Source organism: Ochotona curzoniae, unplaced genomic scaffold (genome assembly GCF_017591425.1).
Source record: "Ochotona curzoniae isolate NIBS_2020 unplaced genomic scaffold, NIBS_Ocur_1.0 contig_3190, whole genome shotgun sequence".
Lineage (NCBI taxonomy): Eukaryota > Metazoa > Chordata > Mammalia > Lagomorpha > Ochotonidae > Ochotona > Ochotona curzoniae.
The window spans coordinates 24021031-24045644 of record NW_024465751.1 but is presented as its reverse complement, the minus strand read 5'-3'; the positions used below and the strand labels follow the sequence as shown (position 1 = coordinate 24045644).

Sequence of the window (24614 nt, the reverse complement as noted above, 5' to 3'; positions counted from 1 at the left end):
ATGCCATACCTTAATTTGTGATTGGAAATTTTTTTTTTTCCTTTTTAAAAATCATTACTTAGTGTTTTGTCTGTATGCTTGATTTGGCAGGCCTTTCATAAGGGCACGTATATTTGACCACAGTGAAAATGCATGTTAAATCTAATTCTTTTATAGTTCTTTTATAATTCTTTTATAGTTCTACTGGCTTGAGAATGTATTTTATGTCTTACATTCCTACTTAATTGGCATATCATTGATTCCAGTGAATATATATGGTGGGTATACAAATAAATATTTGTTAATTGACATCCATATACTTATGAACTATTTGGTATGAAGTTTTACATTCTTTTTCAGCAAGTATTTAAATTACTTAAAAAATTTATTAAACACAGCTTCAGTATTATTGTTTAATTACCCCTACAATATTAGGAATCTTTATTCAAATAACAAATCTATTGGTTTCATTTATTTAGCAAATGTTTTTCCTGGAATTATGCAATAACAAATTATAGCCTGCCAGAGGGACCCTGACTAAATCAACTGAATTCTAGGGAAGAGAGCAAACATATAATGCTTTTCATGATGGAGATGCTGTAAAGCTCTGGCAGACCCTGTCCTTTTCATCCAGAAAGGCATGATGCTAGCTGCAACATGACAACATTGTTAAGTCAAAGAACTGATGAGCAGCCTACTACCATTCCAGCTGCCCAGGTTTCAGTTGTAATTTGGCACCATCTGGTGGCACTTTTCCACTTCAATTAAATAATCAAAAAGGAAGATGATTTAAATCCTCTGGCTGATGGGCCTTTCATGTAATGGCCAAAGTCCACATACTTCCTTGTCAGTTTTCCTTTCCCATTGGATATCATTGGAGGAGCTACCCTCTACTTCCTTCTAAAACGGACATGAGAGCCTGGCCATCCCTCCACATCCCTGTCTGAGAAGATGAGCATTTTGGGAGGGGTGTTTTTTTTTTCAAAATGTCATTAAATTTTTATTATATTTTTGACAATCTTTACATAGTTAATTAGGGTGAAAAAGGTTCAAGGGCTATAGGAAAGTGGGTAAGACTATTATTTCCATATTGTTTCCTTCTTGTTTAAAGGGGGGTATTAAGGGAGAAGGCCCACCCAATTTCCCACCCTCCCCAGGTCCCGCATGTAGGGTATGCTCCGAGGTTCTTGCTCAAGTGGTTTTGATAGTTCACCAGTTATGAATCGCTGCCAATCTTGCCACTCCAAGCACTATGAGGTCTTTGAAGAATCCACTGATTGACATAGTCCGTCACAGAGTCTCCGAGAAGATGAGTATTTTAACCCACCCCTATTTGCTAAGAGGAGCTAAGCAGAAGATAGGAGCAGTTTGGCAAAGGCGTTATGTCTAATTCCATGTTTCAGGTTATGCTACCACAAGGTTTCTTTGTACATACGGTTGGCATAAAATAAAACAAGTCAAAGTTATCCAGTGTGGTGAGGAGACCAATTAGGGATGGTAACTCAAAATTGTTTAATTGGAGTTGAAATATAGTGACTTAACAAGTGGTCGTGGCAAAGAAGGGTATTTATGAGGTAATGAAATCAGATGTTAATGCACAGAAATGGAAAGTGTGTAGGAATTTAAAGCACGTCTATTTGTGTTTTTCTAGAGCCCAAAGATGGGGTAGTGGGAGCATTGTGATGCACTGAGGTAAGCTGTTTCAACAATGGCATCACTTATCAGAATGCCTGTTGGAGTCCTGGTTGCTCCTCTTTTGATCTAGCTCCATGATAATGTGCACAAGCATTTAGGCTCCTGCCACACATATGGGAGACCCAATGGAGTTCTGAGCTCCTGGCATTTGCCTGGACAAACCCCAGCCATTGTAGTTGTTTGGTGAATGAACCAGCAGATGAACAATTACTTTTCCTCTCTTCCTTTCCCTCCCTTTCTATTCACTCTGTCTTTCAGATAGATAAAAGAAATATTTATAAAAATTTTACAGTGACGAGAGGAGCAGTCAATGTGAAAGGTTTGCCATGTGTCAGAGCATGACGTTTGGGTAGATCAGGCAACAGTCCCTGCCTTGTTCACTAGATGAGAGCATTATTGGAGACATGATTTCAGAAATTTTGTCTGTGCAAAAGCTAAGTTTACTCTTGTGTGAAGCAAGACAGTAGTATGAACAGACTTATTTGATACATTTATGTGGTTTTGAAAAAACATATGAAGTATTTCGGACAGTCTGGCACAGTATTAGCTAAAGTGGCAGCTACTAGTGTTTTTAATTTGTATTTTGCAATGATAATTAATGCTTAGAAGAAACAAGGACACATACAGTTAAAAGGAAGCTAAATCAGTTAAGCCTGCTGATTGATTAGATGTATCTTAAATTCTTTGGATTTCAACTGGCCAGTTAGAAATGATTCCTTCCATCAAGAGCATGGAAGAAATATATATGAATGGACAACTATGTTAGTTAGTATGCTATTTAAAGTAAATATGCTGCTATTGCTAACAACACAGTGATCAGTTGTTGATCATTGCATGCATTAAAATGGACATGAAAAAGATTGATGATGAGCCACTGGAAACAATCATGACTTTTTTTTTTTTGCTGAAAGTAAAGGCAAGAGAGACACTTGTATATGGTGGAGAGCAACTATTTCACTGAGGCAGGGACTGAGAATTGGAGTTTATTGGGATAGATTAGATACTTTCATGTAAATCAGCAAGGGGAAAGTGTTTATATTGAGCAGTACGGGCACTGTGAGTTTGTGAGGATTTTTTTAAAAGTTTATTTACTTGAAAGGAAGAATTACAGAGAAGAGAGACAAAAAGATCAAGAATCTTCCACCTATTCTTTTATTCTCTAAATGACTGCGATGGCCAGAGCTCAGCCAGGCTCAAGTTATGAACCTAGAGCTTCTTCTGGGTTTTCCACATTGGTGCAGGGATCCAAGCACATGGGCCATCTTCTGCTGCTTTATAAAGCACATTACCAGAGAGCTGGATGGGAAGTACAGCGGCTGCAACTTGGACCAGTGCTGATACTGGATGCTGGTGTTGTAAGCAGTGGCATAACCTGTTGTGCCACAACAGCCTCTTATTAACCTTTCTGTAAGATGTCTGCACCAATAGGTAGGTAGATAATACATGCAATCTGAAAGAATGGAATTGAAAAAGAGAGCAATTTGGAAGTCTGCTCAACAGATATTGTAGACTTACTGTCTTCTACCATGGGATACAATGTAATTGTATAACCTTCAGCCAACATGCCTCAAAATGAGGTTACTGGGTCTATAAGATCAGTATCACCTGGGAATTTGTTAGAAATGCACGTTTTGAAGTAGTTCCTAAGATTTAATGAACCAAAGCACTGGCAGAAGATGGAGTATTCTGTTTTAATGAGCCATCTAGATGATTCAGAGATAGGCTAAAGTTGGGTAACACCTGTTCTCTGAAAAAAGGTGATTTGTGTTTATGTTCCTCGATGAACATTAGTGATAAAGTTAGTGGCTGCAAGTGAGTTCTGGTATCAGATTGCTGAGTCCAAATACCAGCTTCACAAACTTAGTTGCAATGGAACATTGGGCATACATTATCATCTTTCTGCCACTCGTATTTCTCATCTTCACTTGAAGTAGTTCAAGCTTAGATAGTCCTACTGTCTAAGCTTTTTAGCAGTTTAAGGACCCCTGCAGCCGAGTATTTTACCAAGATAGACAGCTTGAGAATGAGGTGGGAGAGAAATGAAGAGGCCACGTACACAAACTTTTGCTTGATCTTGGAAAAGACAGTAGGATCCTGAGCATGTTGAAGGAAGTGCTATGTGCAAGGAAGAGGACCACTTTTTCTGTTAGAGGGGAAAAAAGAAGGTAGGAGCACAAGCAGTAGTTGTACAGATTGATTGTTGAAGAGAAGGATATTTCTTTTCTTAAAAAAAAAAAGATTTATTTTTCTTGCAAAGTCAGATATACAGAGAGGAGAAGAGAGAGAGAGGAAGATCTTCCATCCAATGATTCACTCCACAAGTGGCTGCAATGATCGGAGCTTAGCTGATCCGAAGCCAGGAGCCAGGAGCTTCTTCCTGGTCTCTCACATGGGTGCAGGGTCACAAGACTTTGGTGTGTCCTCTACTGGTTTCCCAGGCCACAAACACGAACTGGATGGGAAGCAGGGCTGCCAGGATTACAACCGGCACCTATATAGGATTCCAGAGTACAAGGCAAGGACTTTAGCCTCTAGGCTACCATGCAGGGCATGTAGGATATTTCTTCTGACAGCTTCTATTTTATGAATTTTTAATTTCCCAAGTCTAATAGTAAGATGTTGAGGAATTTTAGTACTGTGACTAAAATAGCATAACCTAATTCATAAGTGGAGAAGGAGTTAGTGTTGCAATGTAAGTGATCAGGACACTGTTGTGTTAGAATAGGAAAGAAAGACATGGGCTTGCATGAAAAATATCAGGATGGGGAGAAATGGAAGGACAGGAAATACATTGTGGAAGTAGAATCTGTGAAGTTTAGTGATAAATTAGGTGGATTTTAATATTCAGCAATTAGATAAGTATTTTTAAGCTTTTTACTGAAATAGGAAACACTGAAGGAATAATAATTTTGAGAGAAAGGATAAGGATCAGTTTGGAGCACATTGAATTTGTGTGACATCTGATTTCTTTTTACTAGTAGGCAATTGGGTGGATAGTCCTAAAGCTCACAAAAAAGAAATATCTGCCAACATGTGTGTGTGTGTGTACATGAATATATGAGCTTTTAAAACAAGAACATTTCTGACACCTTCTATTTTCCCGATGAAATGTAAGAATAAGTCATTTGAGTGATAATCCAAGACAAAGGAGCTGGAAACAGCACTCTCAGAGTCTGACGTGTTTCTCTCTTTTACATACATCTACAAATGCCACGCGCCTGTGTTGAGTCTTACTATTTGTCCAGAAGCTGCCTTTCAGACAAGTCTTTACTGAGCTGATGTAAACACACTGAAAAGGTGACCTTTATGACATAATGTCACGCATTCCAGGGACATGAGGAAGCCAGGAACATTATTAGTGTTTCTGGTGCCCTATAAATCATCTTGCCAGAGTGAAACAATTTCTAGCAACCAATAAAAGGGCAAGAAACTATTTCTCCTCTTTGCATTATTGTCAGGCAAATAATAGGGAAACATGGTATTACTTCCTTAAAAATGACCTGTTTCCAAGTAAAATATGGGGAGTATCTTTTTGACTTGGAAAAAAAAAGATATAGAAAGAGTTTATCTATCTCTATTTCTGTTCCACATATCTAAAAGTCAGAGTGACAAAGATAAAGGGAGAGACTAAGAGAAAGACACAGGGAAATCTTTTATTTTCTGATTCACTCCCCAAGTGACCTCTGCAGTTAGGGTTGAGCCAGTGTATTTTTAACTAACTGATAACACAATGTATTACCAATATCCTTAACAAAAAGGATATTATACGTTTATGCATTTTTATATATTTAGTAATACAGTGCATAGGGATGTTATTAGCACAAAATTTACAGTCCAAATATATTGTCTTATCATGTCTTAGCTTTCAGTAATGCTTTTATTTAGTGCAGTCATTTCAGTAGTGAAGAATAGTCATCATTTGTTGATATGAAAATTTGATACACTGATTAGCTAGAATACATCAAAGGGGCTTCCTTCTTTTAATGAAAGTCCTCGTTCAGTAAAAGTTGGAAGCATCAGAACACTGTGATCCATGAACCAAATCTGGCTCTTCATCTTTTTTTTTTCCCTTCACCTGTTTTGGTATGGCCCATTAGCAGAGAACGTTTTTACATTTTAAGTGATTGAATCCAATCAAAATAAAAATGCTGCTTCTGGGCTGGGCAATCGGCACAGCAGTGGATGATTCCTGGGACACTCACTCCCCAATGGGAGTCCTCATTTCAGCACTGGTGCTGTTTCTGAGTCACCTTCCTACTCAGGTATGCCGGAATGGCAGCAGGTGCTCTCCGGTGCACGGGTCCTGCTCCCCACCTAGGAGACACACTGTGTTCCTGGTTCTTACCTTTGACTTGTTCCTACCCAGGTTGTGGCAGGCATTTGGAGAGCTCCCATTGTTATAAATTTTTCCCTCTCCCTCGCCTTGTCTATAAAGTAAAATGAAAAAAGTAATGTTCAGATAAATATCTTATGATATGTCACAGAAATTTTAGTACATGTAATGTTTTATTAGCACATTGCACACACATTTGTTTACATATTGTCAGTAGTTTCCACTACATGTGTAACAACAGATTCAAGTCATTTTAACAGAGACCATAAGGCCTAAAATATTGAGTCTGCCTTTTGTAAGAAATTGTTCAACCCATATTCTGAATAAGTTAATTAGTGGATCAGATTCACCAGAATTAAATGAACTGATGTATGTGAATGCCTAGAATAATATTTGACACATGATACTTTTTATATTGCAAGCATTAGAGTCACTATCATTTTCATCATCTCAAAAGGGGATATTGTGATATCAATGAAATTATTTGATTGAATTTTAAATGAAAAATTTTAAATACTTGTAAGAGAGCCAGAAGTGGGGTGGGAGTAGTTCTTTCTGTTGTTTCCCTGCCCCAAATAGCTGCAGTGCCTGGGACTGGACCAAGCCAAAGCTTGGAACCAGATACTCAGTCCAGCTCACTCACCTGGGTAGCAGGAGCTCAACTACTTGAGTTGCCAATACTCTCTCCTATGGTTTCCTCTTTCAGGAAGATGTGATCAGTAGTTGTCACTTCAGTGGGGGACTTGAATATTCTACTTTGTTTTTAACCACTAGACCAGATACCCGTCACTAATTTTTAAAAAAATTTTTTTAGATTTATTTTATTTATTGGAAAGTCAGATATACAGAGAGGAGGAAAGACAGAGAGGAAGATCTTCCGTCCGATGATTCACTCCCCAAGTGAGCGCAACAGCCAATGCTATGCCTATCTGAAGCCAGGATCCAGGAACTTCTTCCAGGTATCCCACACGGGTGCAGGGTCCCAAAGCTTTGGGCCATCCTTGACTGCTTTCCCGGGCCACAAGCAGGGAGCTGGATGGGAAGTGGAGCTGCCAGGATTAGAACCGGCGCCCATATGGTATCCTGGTGCGTTCAAGGCGAGGACTTTAGCCGCTAGGCCACGCCACCGGGCCCTACTAATTTTTAATTTTAAAGTCAATATATCTCAGGAACATACCTCTCTACATAAAGCAAGGTTTGATTTCCCCCAAAACATATCAGGTTTAATAGATGTTAATTCTAGCATGAGAATCAATTTCAGATATGGTTAAATCATTTAGATTGTGTATTTTCAGACCCAGAAACTGGTGAAGCATGAAGAAGAGTTAAATCATGAATCAACTAATGTGACAACATAGCTGGCCTAGGCGTGTACAGAAAAAAGCATCAGCATAATGTAGTATTTTGACAAGCAGGGTGTTTTTCAGCAGAAACCTAATTACAAAAAGAAAAAAGAAATAAAATTCTATGAACAGTGCGGTTTCTATAATGTTTCCCTCACCCAAGGATAAAATGATTGAAAATAAGAAAACCAACATAGTTCTCAAGTGTCATGTTTTCCATCTTAAAGGAACTTTTTGTAGCAACTTTTAAAACATTTTAGACTTACTTATTTGTAAAACAGGGTTACAGAAAGAGGAAGGAGAGGAAGCAGAAACTGATTTGTGTTTCAGAGTTCTAGTTATATCTCCCATGTGAGTGGGAGGGCCCAAGTGCCTTGAGCCATGCTTTGCTGCTTTCTCAGATACATCAACAGAGAACTTGATAAAAAATGGAACAACTGGGAATTAAACTCATAAAGGATGCTGGCGCTACAGGTGGCAGTTTTACCTGCTATACCACAATGCCAGCCTTTTAACAAACCCTTTTCCAAAATCCATTTATTTTAAAGAGTCAAAGAGAGACAAATTGTAGACTTTAAAAAATACTCATGCTAATGTACTGCTTTGTATCTTTTTTGCTATGGAATTTAGCACTGTTCTGTTTCTCTTATTTCTGGACATGTTTTCCTAGTTTCGATAGCTATTTTTCTTATCCTCAAGTGTTACATTTTTAAGAGTCACTTTTTTTTTATTGGAAAGGCATATTTATAGAAAGAAGGAGAAACAGAGAGGAAAAGATCTTCCATCTGCTGGTTTACATGTCACATGTCCACAATGACTAGAGCTGAGCTGAGCCAAAGCCAGGATTTTTTTTAGATTCCATGTGGGTACAGCATTCTAAGGGCTTGGGCCTTACTCTGCTGTTTCCCCAGGACAAAAGCAAGGGGCTGGACAGGAAGAAGAGAAGCTGGGACATGCACTGGTGCCCATATGGGATATAGGCACTTGCAGGTAGAGGATTAACCTATTGAAGCATGGCACCAGCCTGTCACTAAACTTTAAATGTGGGCATTTCTGAAACTGTCTTCTCAAATGTTTGCACTAGTCTCTCTTTTTGTACTCTTGGCTTGTCTACTCACAGCCATTTTCATAACTTCATCTACCATTTCCTGTTCATTCTTGGCTATTCTAAGTAGTTTAGAATAGCCAAGGTTTTAGATTGGATCTCTTCAGTGGGAAATTCTTTTGATTCTAGCGGTGAACATTTCTAAAATCAACACTCCTTGGGAAAATGATTTGTTCTAAAATGGCTTCAATTTTTATGTAAAACCTGTTGTAAGGATTACATGAATTAATTCATAAAAACATAATAATATCTAATAGATGGTAAGTGCCTATTAATGTAAGCATTTTCAATTGTTATTACCAAATGCAAATGCTACCACATACAGACAGCTTTTACACTGTTAATCATTTCCTTTCTATTAGCAATGTCACTACATTAACTTAAGCGCTTCCTTCTTTTTTAGTATTTTTGCTCTAATCCGCTAATTGTTTTTTTCTTAGCTATTTACCTATTCCTATACCTATACCTACCCTGTTTAGTTTTGGTTGTTTAATCAAGAAAATCTCATCTGTGATTCACACGAAATGAATATCACAGGTCGGCAAGAGGATCCTGCCCATTATCATCACTCAGAGGAGTTTGATGGAGACTTTTTCATCTTTGCAATAGCAGAAAGAGGGGGAGGTTAGAGTTGGGCAAATGCTTCTACCCAGAAGTAACATGACATTTCCACTGACATTTCATTAGTCAAAATGAGTCAAAAGGCCACACTTCTAACTTCAATGATTGAGGAAGTATAAACCTCCCATGCACCTCAAAAGAGAACAGAATTTAGGAAACAACCCTGTTGACTGTTTCACATAATCTTCCTTATTTACAGTGTTTATGTTATTTGCCAGCACTGCTACCTGTAGTCAACCCTTTTACTTAGAAGCCCCTATGTAAATCATGTGTCTGATGTTCTGAACTTGTCTCCATCACATCTTATAACTAAAACAAACTCTACTTTTGTGCTGTACACACTGTACATGTGTATGCATTCTTTTTCAGCACTCAAGTCCATATGGTTTTCCTGATCTCTGCTTTTCAGTCGTCTCTGTCCTCCCAGGGAAGTCTCATAGCACAGCTTTGGTGCCCCTTTCCTCTGAATATTATGGCATTTTGCTACACTGACTTGGATGCACATTTCCACTCCTACATTCTTAAATTATGTAGTCCTTGAGTAATGAGTATGTCTCATTTGTCGCTTTTGTTTGCTACAAGGTCAAAGTGCCAAACCACTAAAATCAAGGCTTTGCACTAATTAGAGAAAAATGTTTCTCTGGGTAGATTGTTAAAAATTGATATTGATTTTAAGCAGACCAATTAGGTTTTTTGTGTGAAGGGAAAACATGCATTCCTCTTTCAGTTCCCACTTCCCTATTTTGTGCCTGATTTCAAATAGGTGCACAGTAATGTCTGCTAAAGTAATCAGTTCATCAGCAGCAAAATGTTTACAAGCTTTTAAGTTAAATCAGTTCAGAAATGTTTGAAGAACTGAAAATTTCAGGGTGAAATAAGAAATAAGACATGTTTCTTACTGAAATAATAAATGACATGCATTTTTTGTAGGATTCATAATCTAATGAAAAATTTTTCAATAATTTTTATAATATGTTCTTAAATCAGCACTGAAAGTTAGATATATGATTGAAGTATACATGTGTAAATCCACTTGTGTTTAATATTTGGTGAGACAGAGTTAGGTATCTTCCATCTACTGGCTCATTCTGTACATCTCTCAACTGCTAGTGTTATTCAGTAATTTGTGTAGAATCTATAAATCCAAGAGATATTATACATAAACTAACTTAAGAGCTTAAGTAAATTTTGATTCTTTAATTAATAGTAATGCTCTTGATTGTTTTAATGAATTAGCCTTTATAAATATATCACTTCTTAAGGAAAATGCAACCTATAGGTCCAGAATGCTCCTTGATGTATTTATAGCCCAAATCCTGGGCTCAGTCCCAAATCTCTGATGTAACAAACCATGCAGAATTCTCACAGTCGTATGAAAGCTAGGGAATAGCATCTGGGGGAGCAGTTAGATAACTGTAAATAATGCCGGACATGTTTATCCCCTTGCATCCAGGTCTTACCCACCCTTAGCTTTCATCTTCTACTAAAACCCTCATTTTTACTTCGTATCGATTACACTGGACTTTATAATGTTTTTTTGGTCATAATAAAACTTGTTATTACTTCAGGGTACATGCACTTGGTATCTACATCTAAGTGTAGAACTTTTCTCCTGTGCTCACATTGTAACATAGCAGGGAAAGTTTTTGGCAATGCCAGTTTCCCATATTGGCAGGAGTTTTGTCCCAACTACTCCACTTCTGATCCACCTTCTTGCTAATAGCTTGGGAAAAACAGCAGAAGATGGGTCAGATGCTTGAGCCCCTGTGCCCAAATGGGAGATGCAAATGGAACTTATGGCTTCTGGCCTTGGCCTCATCCCAGCTCCACAAATTGTGGCCAGCTGGGGAGTGAATCAGATGGTGGATGTGCTCTCTGTCTCTTTCTGTCTCTCTCTCTCTTCTCTTTCTCTCTTTTCATCTCTGTAACTTGACTTTCAATTAAATATCCCTCTTTAAAAAAATAATCCTTCCTCTGCAAGGCTGACTTTATCATTTGAGACTCGTTGGTAGTCTCTTCTTCAAAGACGCCTTCCTTGACCATTGTATATCTTATTTTCCTCCTCCAAATTTTCTACTCCTTATTATTTTATTCTACTTGATTTTATTCAGAACACTACTGTCTAACACGATCATTTATTTACTCGTTTAAAGTCTTTTCCTGTGGCAATAAATGACAGTTTCATGGAAACAGGGATGCTCTCTGCTAAACTTCTGATACTAGTGCCTACATAGTAGTTGTAAAGTAAGTGTCTCAACTTCAATATGAGAAAATAATCTGTTTCTTAAAAAGATAAAACTTTAGTGTATTAGGTTTTAAGCACCAAAAAGTGGTTAGAAAGGTAATAATAACAAATGGTAGACTTTTTAGGTGTGCCTCAAGCTCCTATCCTATTTAGAAAGAACTGTCCTGACCACAGAGGCACTGCTTTCTGCTATGTGACCCAAGATCTAAGAGCCTAATTAATTAATTAATCAATGATACAATTCTATAGGCTGTGGGATTTTCTTTCTTCGCACTACTTCTAATTTGTACCAAGTCATTACAATAGTATAGTCCTTCACAATCATTCATAAGTCCATCATTCTGCTATTTAAGTGTATCCTGATAATTGTAGGTATAGACATTGGCAGAGTCCAGCATCCTATTGTCAAGATACAGTTAACAGTTTCATTGGGAGTCCATGTTTGCTTTGGAAGTAGAAATACACACTGTGTTGTATCTTCACATCTGTGATAGTCTCTTCTACACAGTTACTATACACCCCATTAAATGAAAAGCCATAAATAAATTCAACAACAGAGAAGAAACCAGAAAATTTACAACATAAAATTCTACCTTTTACAACCAAATGGTCCCAACTAGAGACCATTATGCTCAGTGAAACAATTCCAAAAGGACAAATATCATATGTTTCCTCTGATATAAGACAACCTTCATGCAATAGCCCTTTCAATACTGTTTTTGCTACATATCAGGGGATTTGATAATTTTGTTTTGTTTTCATTCATTCCAAGAGCCTATTTGCAGCACCATCACTAATGGTATTCATCAAGGCAGGTAATTTTGAATAAAAGTATTTTGTTAATTCACTAGTTATTACTCTTCACTGCTGGACATTGGTTTTGTGGCACACATACACTCCACAAATTTGGATCCTACATTAGTACATGATAACATATTAATGCAATGCACATACATGTAGTACCTACAGTAATGTTAAAAATACTGAACTCTAAATTTATCATCTTTAAAAATCAAAGAATTAGTATGAGAAAATTGGCTTTTCTGTACTCTACAGAGTGACACATTTTCTTGAATGTTAAGCATAGTGTCTTGCCATTGAAGTTATCCATTAAAATTTCAGTTACATCCATAAACAAGCTCTTATACAGCCATATTTGTGTTTTATATGCTGATATTTGCTAGGGGAGTATTTGAAATAATACATATCATTTAACTTGTGTATATATGATAATAGACATTCACTTCACATGTCTTGAATAGGTGGTTACTACTTACTTTAATATGGTCATTTTGGCTAATGTGATGTAAAGCATGTGAATTAGTAGAATAGACTAAATTTGGGAAACTGTAGGGAAAGGAAAATGTTTAATATAGAGTAATTTTTTAAGAAGATGATTTTATGTGTTTTGAGTATAGCAAAATTCAAAAAATGATACTTTGAAATCCAGACATTTGTCTAATGACTGGCAAAAATTGTTATTAAGTATGAGTTAAAATAATTATAATTATTCTGTTAGATTTTACCTAATTTTTTAAAATTAAAATTAAAGAAATAAGTTTTTAGGTAACGTAATATTTGGCAGTTCAATGAATTCCATTGGATTTCAGTTTATAATTCTGCTGTTACTTTCTGAGTACCACTGTGTTCCTCCATAGTACCACAATGTTCCTCCATAGTACCACTGTGTACCTCCATAGTACCACTGTGTGCCTCCATAGTACCACAATGTTCCTCCATAGTACCACAGTGTACCTCCATAGTACCACAATGTTCCTCCATAGTACCACAGTGTACCTCCATAGTATCACTGTATGCCACCATAGTACCACTGTGTACCTCCATAGTACCACTGTGTGCCTCCATAGTATCACTGTGTGCCACCATAGTACCACAGTGTACCTCCATAGTACCACAATGTTCCTCCATAGTACCACTGTGTACCTCCATAGTACCACTGTGTGCCTCCATAGTACCACAGTGTACCTCCATAGTACCACTGTTCCTCCATAGTACCACTGTGTACCTCCATAGTACCACAGTGTACCTCCATAGTACCACAATGTTCCTCCATAGTACCACTGTGTGCCTCCATAGTACCACTGTGTTCTTCCATAGTACCACAATGTTCCTCCATAGTACCACTGTGTACCTCCATAGTACCACTGTGTACCTCCATAGTACCACAGTGTACCTCCATAGTACCACAATGTTCCTCCATAGTACCACAGTGTACCTCCATAGTATCACTGTATGCCACCATAGTACCACTGTGTACCTCCATAGTACCACTGTGTGCCTCCATAGTATCACTGTGTGCCACCATAGTACCACTGTGTGCCTCCATAGTACCACAATGTTCCTCCATAGTACCACAATGTACCTCCATAGTACCACAATGTTCCTCCATAGTACCACTGTGTGCCTCCATAGTACCACTGTGTTCTTCCATAGTACCACAATGTTCCTCCATAGTACCACTGTGTACCTCCATAGTACCACTGTGTAACTCCATAGTACCACTGTGTACCTCCATAGTACCACAATGTTCCTCCTTAGTACCACTGTGTACCTCCATAGTACCACAGTGTACCTCCATAGTACCACTGTGTACCTCCACAGTACCACTGTGTGCCTCCATAGTACCACTGTGTACCTCCAAGTACCACAATGTTCCTCCATAGTACCACAGTGTACCTCCCTAGTACCACAGTGTACCTCCATAGTACCACAATGTTCCTCCATAGTACCACTGTGTGCCTCCATAGTACCGCTGTGTACCTCCATAGTACCACTGTGTACCTCCATAGTATCACTGTGTGCCTCCATAGTACCACTGTGTGCCTCCATAGTATCACTGTGTGCCTCCATAGTACCAATGTGTGCCTCCATAGTACCACAATGTTCCTCCATAGTACCACTGTGTGCCTCCATAGTACCGCTGTGTACCTCCATAGTACCACTGTGTGCCTCCATAGTACCACAATGTTCCTCCATAGTACCACTGTGTGCCTCCATAGTACCGCTGTGTACCTCCATAGTACCACTGTGTGCCTCCATAGTACCACTGTGTACTTCCATAGTACCACTGTGTACCTCCATAGTACCACAATGTTCCTCCATAGTACCACTGTGTGCCTCCATAGTATCACTGTGTACCTCCATAGTACCACTGTGTGCCTCCATAGTACCACTGTGTACCTCCATAGTACCACTGTGTACCTCCATAGTACCACTGTGTGCCTCCATAGTACCACTGTGTACCTCCATAGTACTACAATGTTCCTCCATAGTACCACTGTGTGCCTCCATAGTACCACTGTGTGTGATTTTTCTAAAGCTGAGATGAAAAACTTTTACCTCTGTAACTCTTCCCCAACCTTGCCAAATAGGGGTGCATTCAATACCCTCCTGCTTATGGGGACCAGCTTCCTGCCTCTCAGCCTGTACTTGACCTCCTACCACGTCCTGTAAATATACAAAAAACTGGGGTGCTTTCTTTAATTGCTGCATGCAGCAGATCATGCAAAAACTTGCCTGTTTTAGTAATACTTCAATTATTTTGTGACTAAATCATCTAAAAAAAAACTGATCTCTTTTTTTCTCTCAAATGAATGCAGGAAAAGAATCTTTTATTTATTTTAGGAATGTAGATTTAACTCAATAATTTTCAAATAAATGCTTTATAAATGAAGCTAATAATAATTCAAGCCTGTTTGAAAATTTAAGCATGACCAGATAAACTTTAATAATTTTGTATAAAATGACAAAACTTATTTTTTAAGGGTCCACTTAGCAATGGATTTTACCACATTGTGTAAAACTTCCCCTGGTGCTTAATTTCCTTTTGAAGATAATGGTAAAGGAAGGAAGAGAAGAATACCATTGGGAACAGCCTTCTCCTATTGTGTGGCCCGCCTGAAAGCTTACTCACATTGTCAGTATACCACATTTCACTCAACGAACTCACTAATTTTTCCATGCATCTGTTTCCCCTTGTGACGTTACAAACAAGTGTCTGTTACAGCAGCAGAAATAAAAGTTGAAGTCTGATTTTGCACAGTTGTATTGAAAGTTGGACTTAAACAGTGAAGCACATTTGAGACCATAGTATTGCAAAAATCTTCAGTACTAGAAACATGTTCCATAGAGGATATAATTTAATTCCTTATATTTGCCAGATAGTTCATCTAAAATGCATTTTCTGTCTTTTCGTTTTTACCCTTGTCTTCCTCGCTTTTCATGATGCATCGGCTGACAGTGTCTTTACCTCCAAAATGCAAAGCAGACAAATGGGCATGGCTGGGAAGAACATGACCAAAAGCACCAGCATCAGCGGAGACATGTGCTCGCTGGAGAAGAACGATGGCAGCCAATCCGACACCGCCGTGGGCGCGTTGGGCACCAGTGGCAAAAAGCGGCGCTCTAGCATCGGGGCCAAAATGGTAGCTATTGTTGGTCTGTCACGAAAAAGTCGCAGCGCTTCTCAGCTCAGCCAAACGGGTAGGAGTTTTTTATTTTACCTTGACTTCATGTTCAAGTTGTTACAGCGCCGATTCTTTCCGTTGATTCGTTTTCTTGCAGTAATGTGAGGATGATGTCGTGTTCCAGAGACAACGGATCATTCTGTAAACTGGTTCATCTTTGGCTGGGGGGGAACCTCTGATGATGATTTTTTGTTTCAGAGATCAGTGAGCTACATTTTGAAATGCACCCTAGCACTGGTTTTGAAATGTGTGTACCGTCTTTTCTCTTAAGAAAGGCTGGAAGCTGTGGTTTCCCCATCGCTAGTGGTTGAGGCTTTGGCAAGTTATTCCGATCCGCAGGGTCTCCGCTCTTCTTTAGGCCCCTCTGAGTTGGAAAACGCAGTATCAGTTTTCATTCCCAGCAAGTTGAAGGTGATGCCTCAGACTGTGGATGAATTAGAAAGCTCTGTTATTGCTGACAACTTAACTTCCTTTTTTTTGCTAGAAAGCAACCTTTATCAGTAGTTTCAATTTTCTTACTACAGTTTTTATTTTCCTGTTAAAACTTCAAGCAGCAATATTCTCCAGCAGCACGGATGGAAGAATTTTCTGCTGACAGTGAAGATATTCAAAGCTTTCTTAACTTTAAAATTCAGCAACTAAATCACATCTGCAAACATGAATTAGGTACTGCGCTCCTATTCAGAAAAGCCACTGTTCACAATGAAAAAACCTGTGACTCAAAGAAGTATCTTTTTAAGAATGGCTGTTAATAATTGAACACTAAATCCCTGTTATCTTGGAAATAATTGGATATCATCTAACAAAGAATGTAATATTATTTTGTTTAGCAGCAAAATAAATTATAGGCAACCAGATTAGATATAATTTATGTCTGTGTACCGGGGTTTATGTATAAAGAAGTCAGGCCATAAATATACAGCATAAAGTAATTGGAGGTTATTTTAATTCCTGGACCCGGCTAATCTTGATTTTTACAAATTTTTGTAATGATTCTGAAAATTAAACCTTTTATAACAATATATTGAACTAGTTATTAGATAATATTCCTTATGCTGTGGTTCTAATTTGACATATGGATTCTGATTTTGTTATAGGTCTCGGTATTTTGTGTTTTAAAATATTATTTTTTATTGCATGTAGAAATTGAAGAAGTTTGAGTTTAAGAAAAATGGACCTACAGATCACAAAGATTTTTAAGCTGCTAATATTTATACATAATTAACTGTTGTACTGATACGGTAGATTTGACCTACTGAGTTTTTAAAATACTTTTCTAGGAGCTAGACCTTCACTTGCAAAGATTTATAAAACTGCTTTTAAAGAAAAATGCCTGTGATTTTAAAAAGTGAAACATAAATGGTTATGGCAAATGCTATGCGTAAGAAAATATGTGGTGTTAAACTAAATACTTCTATTCATGTTGAATTTTTTGATAACTACTTAGTACTTACTGTGTTCTAGACTACTTAAATGTAGTAGAAGACAGATTGTTTCAAGGTCCTATGTCTTTGGTAAAACTAGAATTAAGAGAAAATGCACTGGATGCTCAGCGGTTAAGTACCTGACCTCGTACCACACAGGAACGCACAGGAATGATGAGCAGTTATGTGTAATGTTAATATAAACCGTCCAACTCAGTGGCTAAGAGGAATCTGATAGATTAGCAGGGGACAAATTCGGGAGCATCCTGCAAACCAAATTCATAGGTGATATGATATTTTAAGTTTCCAGATGATAATTGATACGGTTGTATTTGTATACTTTAAATAGCTTGTAGACCATTGAGGCTACCATTTATCTCAGTTACTGTGTGCCAAAACCTATCCTAAAGAAAGCACAAGGGGCAGGATTCTCGTCCTCCAGGGGCCTGCGTTCAATCAGGCTGCAATCAAGGAGCAAACCATCGATATCAGTTAAATAATACTTTATGATGAACTAGCCAAGCATTACAGTAATTTAGACAAGAGGTAAGATCTGAAACGAGTTCAGTTGTAATAGAGAAAGGGTAATGAATTTGGATAAATATAGAAATTTTCAAAGAAAAAAATTAGTGAACAGTGCCTCATTGTCTTGACTGGTTGAATATGAGGAGCCAAATGAGAGACGTTTCTAATATGACTCTCACATTTCTGACTTGCTTCGCTGGGTAGGTGGCATGACCACTAGTGATTACTGGAAGCTTAAGAAAGGGAATAGACTGAGTGGAAGAGAACAGGTTTAATTTTTGCTTTAAGGCATTTTGAATTTGTAATACTATGGATACACCCAAGTGAGAATATCTAGCGCATACGCAAACAAACGTTTCTGAAGCCATTTTCAAAAACATGGACACACACACACACACACACACACACACACACACACACACACACACAAAGAGCTATAAAGCTTAGAGCATACAACCATGAACATGGGTGAAAGTGCTCCAGAAAGACCACAGCTGGGTAAACAGTAGGCCAACAGGATATTCAGGGGGAAGAATATGAGTCCAAGAAGTCCAAAACGAATAATCCTGAACAGAAGACAACAAACAAAATCCTGAGACGATAGTGTCACAGAAGCTAAGTGTGTAGAAGCATTCAATAACAGAATGGTGGATATTTATATTTTTCAAGGACACATTCTATGTTTTTTACAATTTTGGTGTTATTATCCCAAATTGTTTTGGTTGGCAGTATTTTATTAGGACGTTACAGATCTGGAATATTAGATCTGTGAACCATAAACTGAGGTTCTGCAACAGCACTGATTTGGTTTTTAATTTGATTAGGTACAGGTCCTCTTCTTCCAAAGCATTGAGATGCTGGCAAATTTAAGAAATAGGATCTTGTTCATTCTTCTCAGTATAACCCCTCCCCACTGTGTATTGCCTACAAGAAAATAAAGGCTTTTTCCTGTTATTTTATTACTATCAAGTCTCAGTATAATGGTCAAAATCATAATTATTCCAAAAATGAGCAATTCATCCTGCTTGTCAACAAAATTCAGAGTATATCTTACTTTGTAGTCTGAGTTTACTCATAAATTAGGCAACAGATTATTTTTCATTTGTTGGACTCCTGATGTTGAATTTGTGATTCTATATTTGCTTATGTATGTATATATGATTCAAGTGAGCAGTTTCTAACTTCTTAAGTAAAAAATGTAATCACAATCTCTAACACTATTTAAAATATCGGAGTGTAACTATCTGGCTGCATAGTAGGTTATCCAAAATCTTAGACAATACCATAAAAGTAACTTACCTGAAACAAAGCATTACCATGTATGTTTCCAGCTGTAACATTTGCACTTTGAAATATTCATATAGTACTCTCATTTTCTTGGTCTCTAAGTGGAGATCTGCATGCAATCAAGTTAAAGAGTTGTTGCTGAATGAGTGCTATGATGTTTTTAATTTTTTGAGATGTCATAGCTTAGTAAAACAAGTAACATTGTTTTTACTAATATCCTATCAAGATGACTTGCCTGCTTTCTAAAGAGTAAACAACTCAGCAATATAGGATCTTCCTAAAGAAAAATGACGTGATTCTGAAATATATTGAAGTAGTTGTATGGAAACAATAATTGGCAAAGGAGGAAATCATTGGTTAAACATATGTTAGGCAGTGCAGTCGTGGCTAAGTTATATCACATATTTCTCTTCTGCTGTACAATTGTTTATGATCCTTTGCCTGTTAACTAGAGGCAAACATTGAAAACTATGACTTCTGAAGAATTAGGTATGACTCTGTAGACATCCTACAAAAAAATGTGTGTTAGAAATAAAATGAAGAAAATACTTAAGCAAAAAAAGACACAATCAGCTTATTTCAAGTTCTTCTGAAGGAAAACTAGGAATTTGCCAAGATGGAGGGATTTTGTAGACCTTGAAAAACCTTCAGTGTTAGACAACCCTGATGGAAATAAGTTAAAGAAAACAGAGAGATAAAATAGAATGAAAATTAAAATAAGAGCACTTGACACTTCCCGGGCACATATTGTTTAGTAGGTACTGTTTTAAAACTAAATATGTAAATCCCTTCAACCTCAAAGTAAAGTTATGAAGCAGGATTTATTTACTAATTAAGTATGAGAAAACTGAATTTGAAAGTTGACAGTGGAATTGCTCTAAATATTTACCTAACGTAATAGCAGCCACTGTAATATGTGTGCATGTGGAGTGTGTGTATATGGGTGTGTTTGTGTTGGTGGGTATATCTCAAAAACTTATTCCAGAAGAAATCTATTATTAACATATTTTATTTATTTATCAAATATCTGATCAATACAGATGTTCTTTGAAGGCAAGCGGCTTTCTCCTTTTTTATGACATTCAAGGTTCTTTGCATCTCATGGCTTACTCTTTTACAAGACTTTAAGATCCCTCTTCAGCCAGTACATGGAAAGTTTATGGCCAAGAATTGGAAATGATGAAGTCAGGATTAAGAGATGTGTTCTAGAGAGTAACCAGGAAAAAGGGCAAGCAGATTTGTTTGCTAAGCAAACCATAGCCCGGTACTGCAATAAACCCTTAAATCATTATTTTTGAAAATTAGAAGGCACTTTACATCAAGCACTTTTTTCCTGCAAGTATAATCCCAAGGTACCATTAAAGTAATATTAACAAATCTCAATTTTAGTGATGAAATTTTCAAAAGTTTAAATCTACTGCTCTAGTATGTAATAGTTAAAATGAATGCTTAAAAAATTTTAGGATGATATTCTGAGTTTTTCTTAGTCCCTGTCTCCAAATGATGTTGGGTCACAGATCACTCTCTTAGCAACAAAATTGAAATTATGTTTTCCAAATCTGATAAATTACTTAAAAATCGTGCAGATGCCATATTGCTATTATCATTTCTAGATGTACCAGTCAATTCTGCAAATTTAAAATATGCATGGAAAATTGATTTCAGAAAATAAATAAATTTCAGGATCTGTTTTTCTTTTTTTTTTTTAAAAATTTTATTTCTTTATTGGGAAGTCAGATATACAGAGAGGAAGAGAGACAGAGAGGAAGATCTTCCATCCGATGATTCACTCCCCAAGTGAGCGCAACAGCCAATGCTATGCCGATCCAAAGCCAGCATCCAGGAACTTCTTCCAGGTATCCCACACGGGTGCAGGGTCCCAAGGCTTTGGGCCGTCCTCGACTGCTTTCCCAAGCCACAAGCAGGGACTTGTTGGGAAGTGGAGCTGCCAGGACTAGAACTGACACCCATATGGTATCCTGGTGCATTCAAGGCGAGGACTTTAACCACTAGGCCACGCCGCCGGGCCCCAGGATCCTGTTTTTCAAAAAAGTAAATTTTTAGTTCACAGCCCAGTTAACAAGCAAAAGGCCAATTATTGGTCAATTTTTTACAAACCTGAACCATACTTCCTAAAGCTTATTTTTTTGATCAATAGTTAGAGTAGGCATGTAGAATGTGACAAGATGATAAAATTCCATGAATAATCAAACATATGTTAAATAAATGTAATACATGTGGAGAAAATGCACATATATGTTAAGTGATTAACTAATTAAATGTAATATATGTAGAGAAAACACAACTATATATCATATATTAAGTACATGTAATATATGTGAAGAAAACAGTACAAATGAAGATAAGTAGGCAAGTTAGGTAGTAATATTGTCTTTCCCCATCATTGGAGATCTCAGATTACCCCCTCTATGATATTGCTTATTAAGGATTCTACTAGATACTGTGATTTGGACTATTTGGACATAATTTCTAGGTATATTTCTTCCCTTTGAAATTACAATAGTTTGCATTTATGTATTATCTAGTACTAATTAAAATTTGGATATCAATTTGCATTTACTAAGTCTAAGAGGTTCATGTATTATGATAGATCAGTTAAGCAAAACATTACCTGTAAGTGAAAGCTACTATCAACATAAAATGAATATTATTGCTATCTAGCTATAGCAAGCCATCATCCCTAAGTTGCTAAAAAAAAAGCAATTACATTGTTAATGGAAATTAATGTAGTGTTTCTTAAATATGAGTTGGATTTCATATCATTTACTCTGAGAAAAACCACTTCTGTTGTATATCTTTAATTGTGGCAAAACATGAATAATGTAAAATTTACCTCTATGCATTCCAGCATTGTTAAATGCATTTTTTGTTGTGCAGTTACTACCAGTGCTACAATTTTGATATTAGTTTAGATGCTGAATGTGCAACAAAGGGCCAAATGTCAAAGGTTTGGACCCCAGGATGTAAACTTTAGAAGGTGGGTCTAGTGGCAAGTCCTTAGATCATTAGCAGTCAGCTGCTGGAAGACAGTTTTCCTGAAAGGATTGATCAACACCTATTTTAGGCCCAGTTTCTTCTCTCTCTCTCTCTCTCTCTCTCTCTCTCTCTGTCTCTGTCTCTGTCTCTGTCTCTCTCTCTGTGTCTCTCTCTCTGTCTCTCTCTGTCTCTCTCTCTCTCTTTCCTGCCTCACCACATGGTGTTCTCATTGCTTTCCTAGAAGTTAACCCAATGACACTGCCTAGCCTTGGACTGCAGCCTCCAAACTTGTAAGCCGAAATTTTTTCACTTTATTTTAGTCACTTCAGGTGTTATTGTGATGTCAAGCTGACAACTAGTATCTGTAACTCTTTTTGTCTTGCAAAACTAACACTCTGTACCTATCGAGCAATAACATCGCATTTCCCTCCTCTTATATCAACCACTGGCCTACTGTCTCTATGAATTGGCTACTCTACATACCTCATTCATGTTGTGGTATGTTTGTGAATTTGCTTCCATTTTAAAGCTGAATAATATAAATGTGGATGTGTGAAAGAGATATAGAAAGAGAAAGAAAGAAGTTGAGGGAAGGAAGGAGTGATCACATTTTATTTATTCATTTATCTGTCAATTTGAGTTGTTTTCATTTTGACTATTGTGATTAATGTTTCTATGAACATGCATGTACAAATGTCTTTTCTAGTCCCTTACTAATGTTTATTTCTTTAGATAATATTCAGATTAGACATGTAAGAACTAATTTGATGATAAAAACCCGCAAGTACACAAGCATATATTAAATACAGTAATATATGTAGAGAATGTTTTCAATTGTTTCATGTATCCCAGGAGTGGAATTGCTGGATCATATGGTAAGTTCTCAATTTTTGAGGAACTGCCACATTGTTTTTAAGAAGAGTTGCACAGCAATGGAGAGGGAATTTTTCTACACCTTTAATTCCTCCGTATCTTTTGCACTTGTATTTTGGAATTGTAGTGTTTCTAAATGAGCATGAACCAGTACCCATATGGGATTCCAGCTGGCATCTCAAGCAGTGGTTTAATTTGCTGTGCTAAAGACCCAAAACCTTTTCAAACATATAGCAAGTTCTTAATAAATCAATGATACACTTGTTAGTATTATTAACATTAGTCCAACCTTGTTAGTAGTATTTCATTACTTTCAGTATACTAATAAAAAAACACCCATATTTATCTTGTTACATGTGGATGATGTTTAAACTGTGAAGATACTAAGTATGAACAATTTGATGTAGGAAATATCAGAGACATGGAAATGAAGCTTATGTAAAAGCACACAGAATTTTTGACAAATAGTGACAAATTAGAATAGCCATGGAATTGAGAAGAGACTATGCTCAGTGAAGGAGTTAGAATTATAGGGTTGGCAGGAGAAAGCTCCTGCAGGCTTGGGCATAGGGGCATGACAGCATAAGTTAGAAAAGATTTTGTCAACAAGGAAGATGAGAAATGGGTACTGAGAGATAAGGTTATTACTTTAGAGTAGGAATGCTGAGGGCCTAATCCATTGTGTGTCAGATTTCTATTCAGATCATACCAAATTACAACTAATCCAGCTATTTAACGCAAATTTTCAAATTTGTCCTTTGTCCTGGTGAGCTTTGCTGGCTTCTCTGCTCTGTGTCTCACAAAATTAAAACCAAGATGTTATCTAGGCTGTATTTTATCTGAAGGCTCAAGAAAATACTATTTCCAAAGTCAGTAAATTGCAAGCAAAATTCTATTTATGTGGTTTGGGGATCAATATTCCCATTTTTCCTGACTTAAGATCAAAGGATCTTCCAGCCGACAATGGCCTATGGAATCCTTGTGTGAGTCATGTCTCTGACTACTTACCTTTCTGAATACCAGCCAAAGGCATTTCTCTAATTTTATGTACTCACGTGGTTAGTGTGGCCGCATGTAGGCAAGCTAAGTTCTCTCTATTTTAAGGTCCATAATATTAATTATATTTGAAAAGGACCTTTTGCCTCATAATGCAATGTGTTTACATAGTCCATAAGATAGTGTATGAATGTCTTTGAAAGGCTATTACAATAGCATGAGACAATTAAAGTACAAGGGGAGTTTGGCAGATTTTAAGATAGTCTAAACTGGTTGTAAGTCTAACAAGGCAATAAATAAATAAATAAATAAATAAATAAATAAATAAATCCAACAAGGCATTTGTCAACAGTTGAGGTGCTAGAACAGTTTTAGGAGAGGTGTGCAGAGAAATCTTCGATACCTTAGTGAGGAGTAACTGATCTTAGTTCAGCAAAATTATGCATCAACACAATAAACTGCTAAATACTAAAATGAAAACAGACGTGAGACAGCTGAATAGTACCCTATAGCCACTTTAAGGTGTAAAAGAAAAAGTACAAGGGGATATGGCTGGATTAGACAATAAGATGCTACTTGGAATGCCCCCATCCCCTATGAAAGTGCCTGGGCTCCAGTCCTAGCTTTGCCCCCAATTCCAGATTCCTCCAAGTGTGCACCATGAGGCACCAACTGAAAGCTCAAATAGTAGGGTTTCTGCTAGC

General features: G+C 37.2%; 1 protein-coding gene across 1 annotated transcript in view; it reads left to right on the top strand.

Annotated features, from left to right (window-relative positions):
• The first annotated feature begins 14983 nt into the window (after positions 1-14983).
• RIMS2 (regulating synaptic membrane exocytosis 2) overlaps positions 14984-24614 on the top strand; it is an 83018-nt gene continuing 73387 nt past the window's right edge. Inside the window, exon 1 of the mRNA XM_040979437.1 lies at positions 14984-15824. Coding sequence (XP_040835371.1) covers positions 15461-15824 — 364 coding nt within the window. The 5' untranslated portion in view covers positions 14984-15460. The remainder of the gene's footprint in view (positions 15825-24614) is intronic.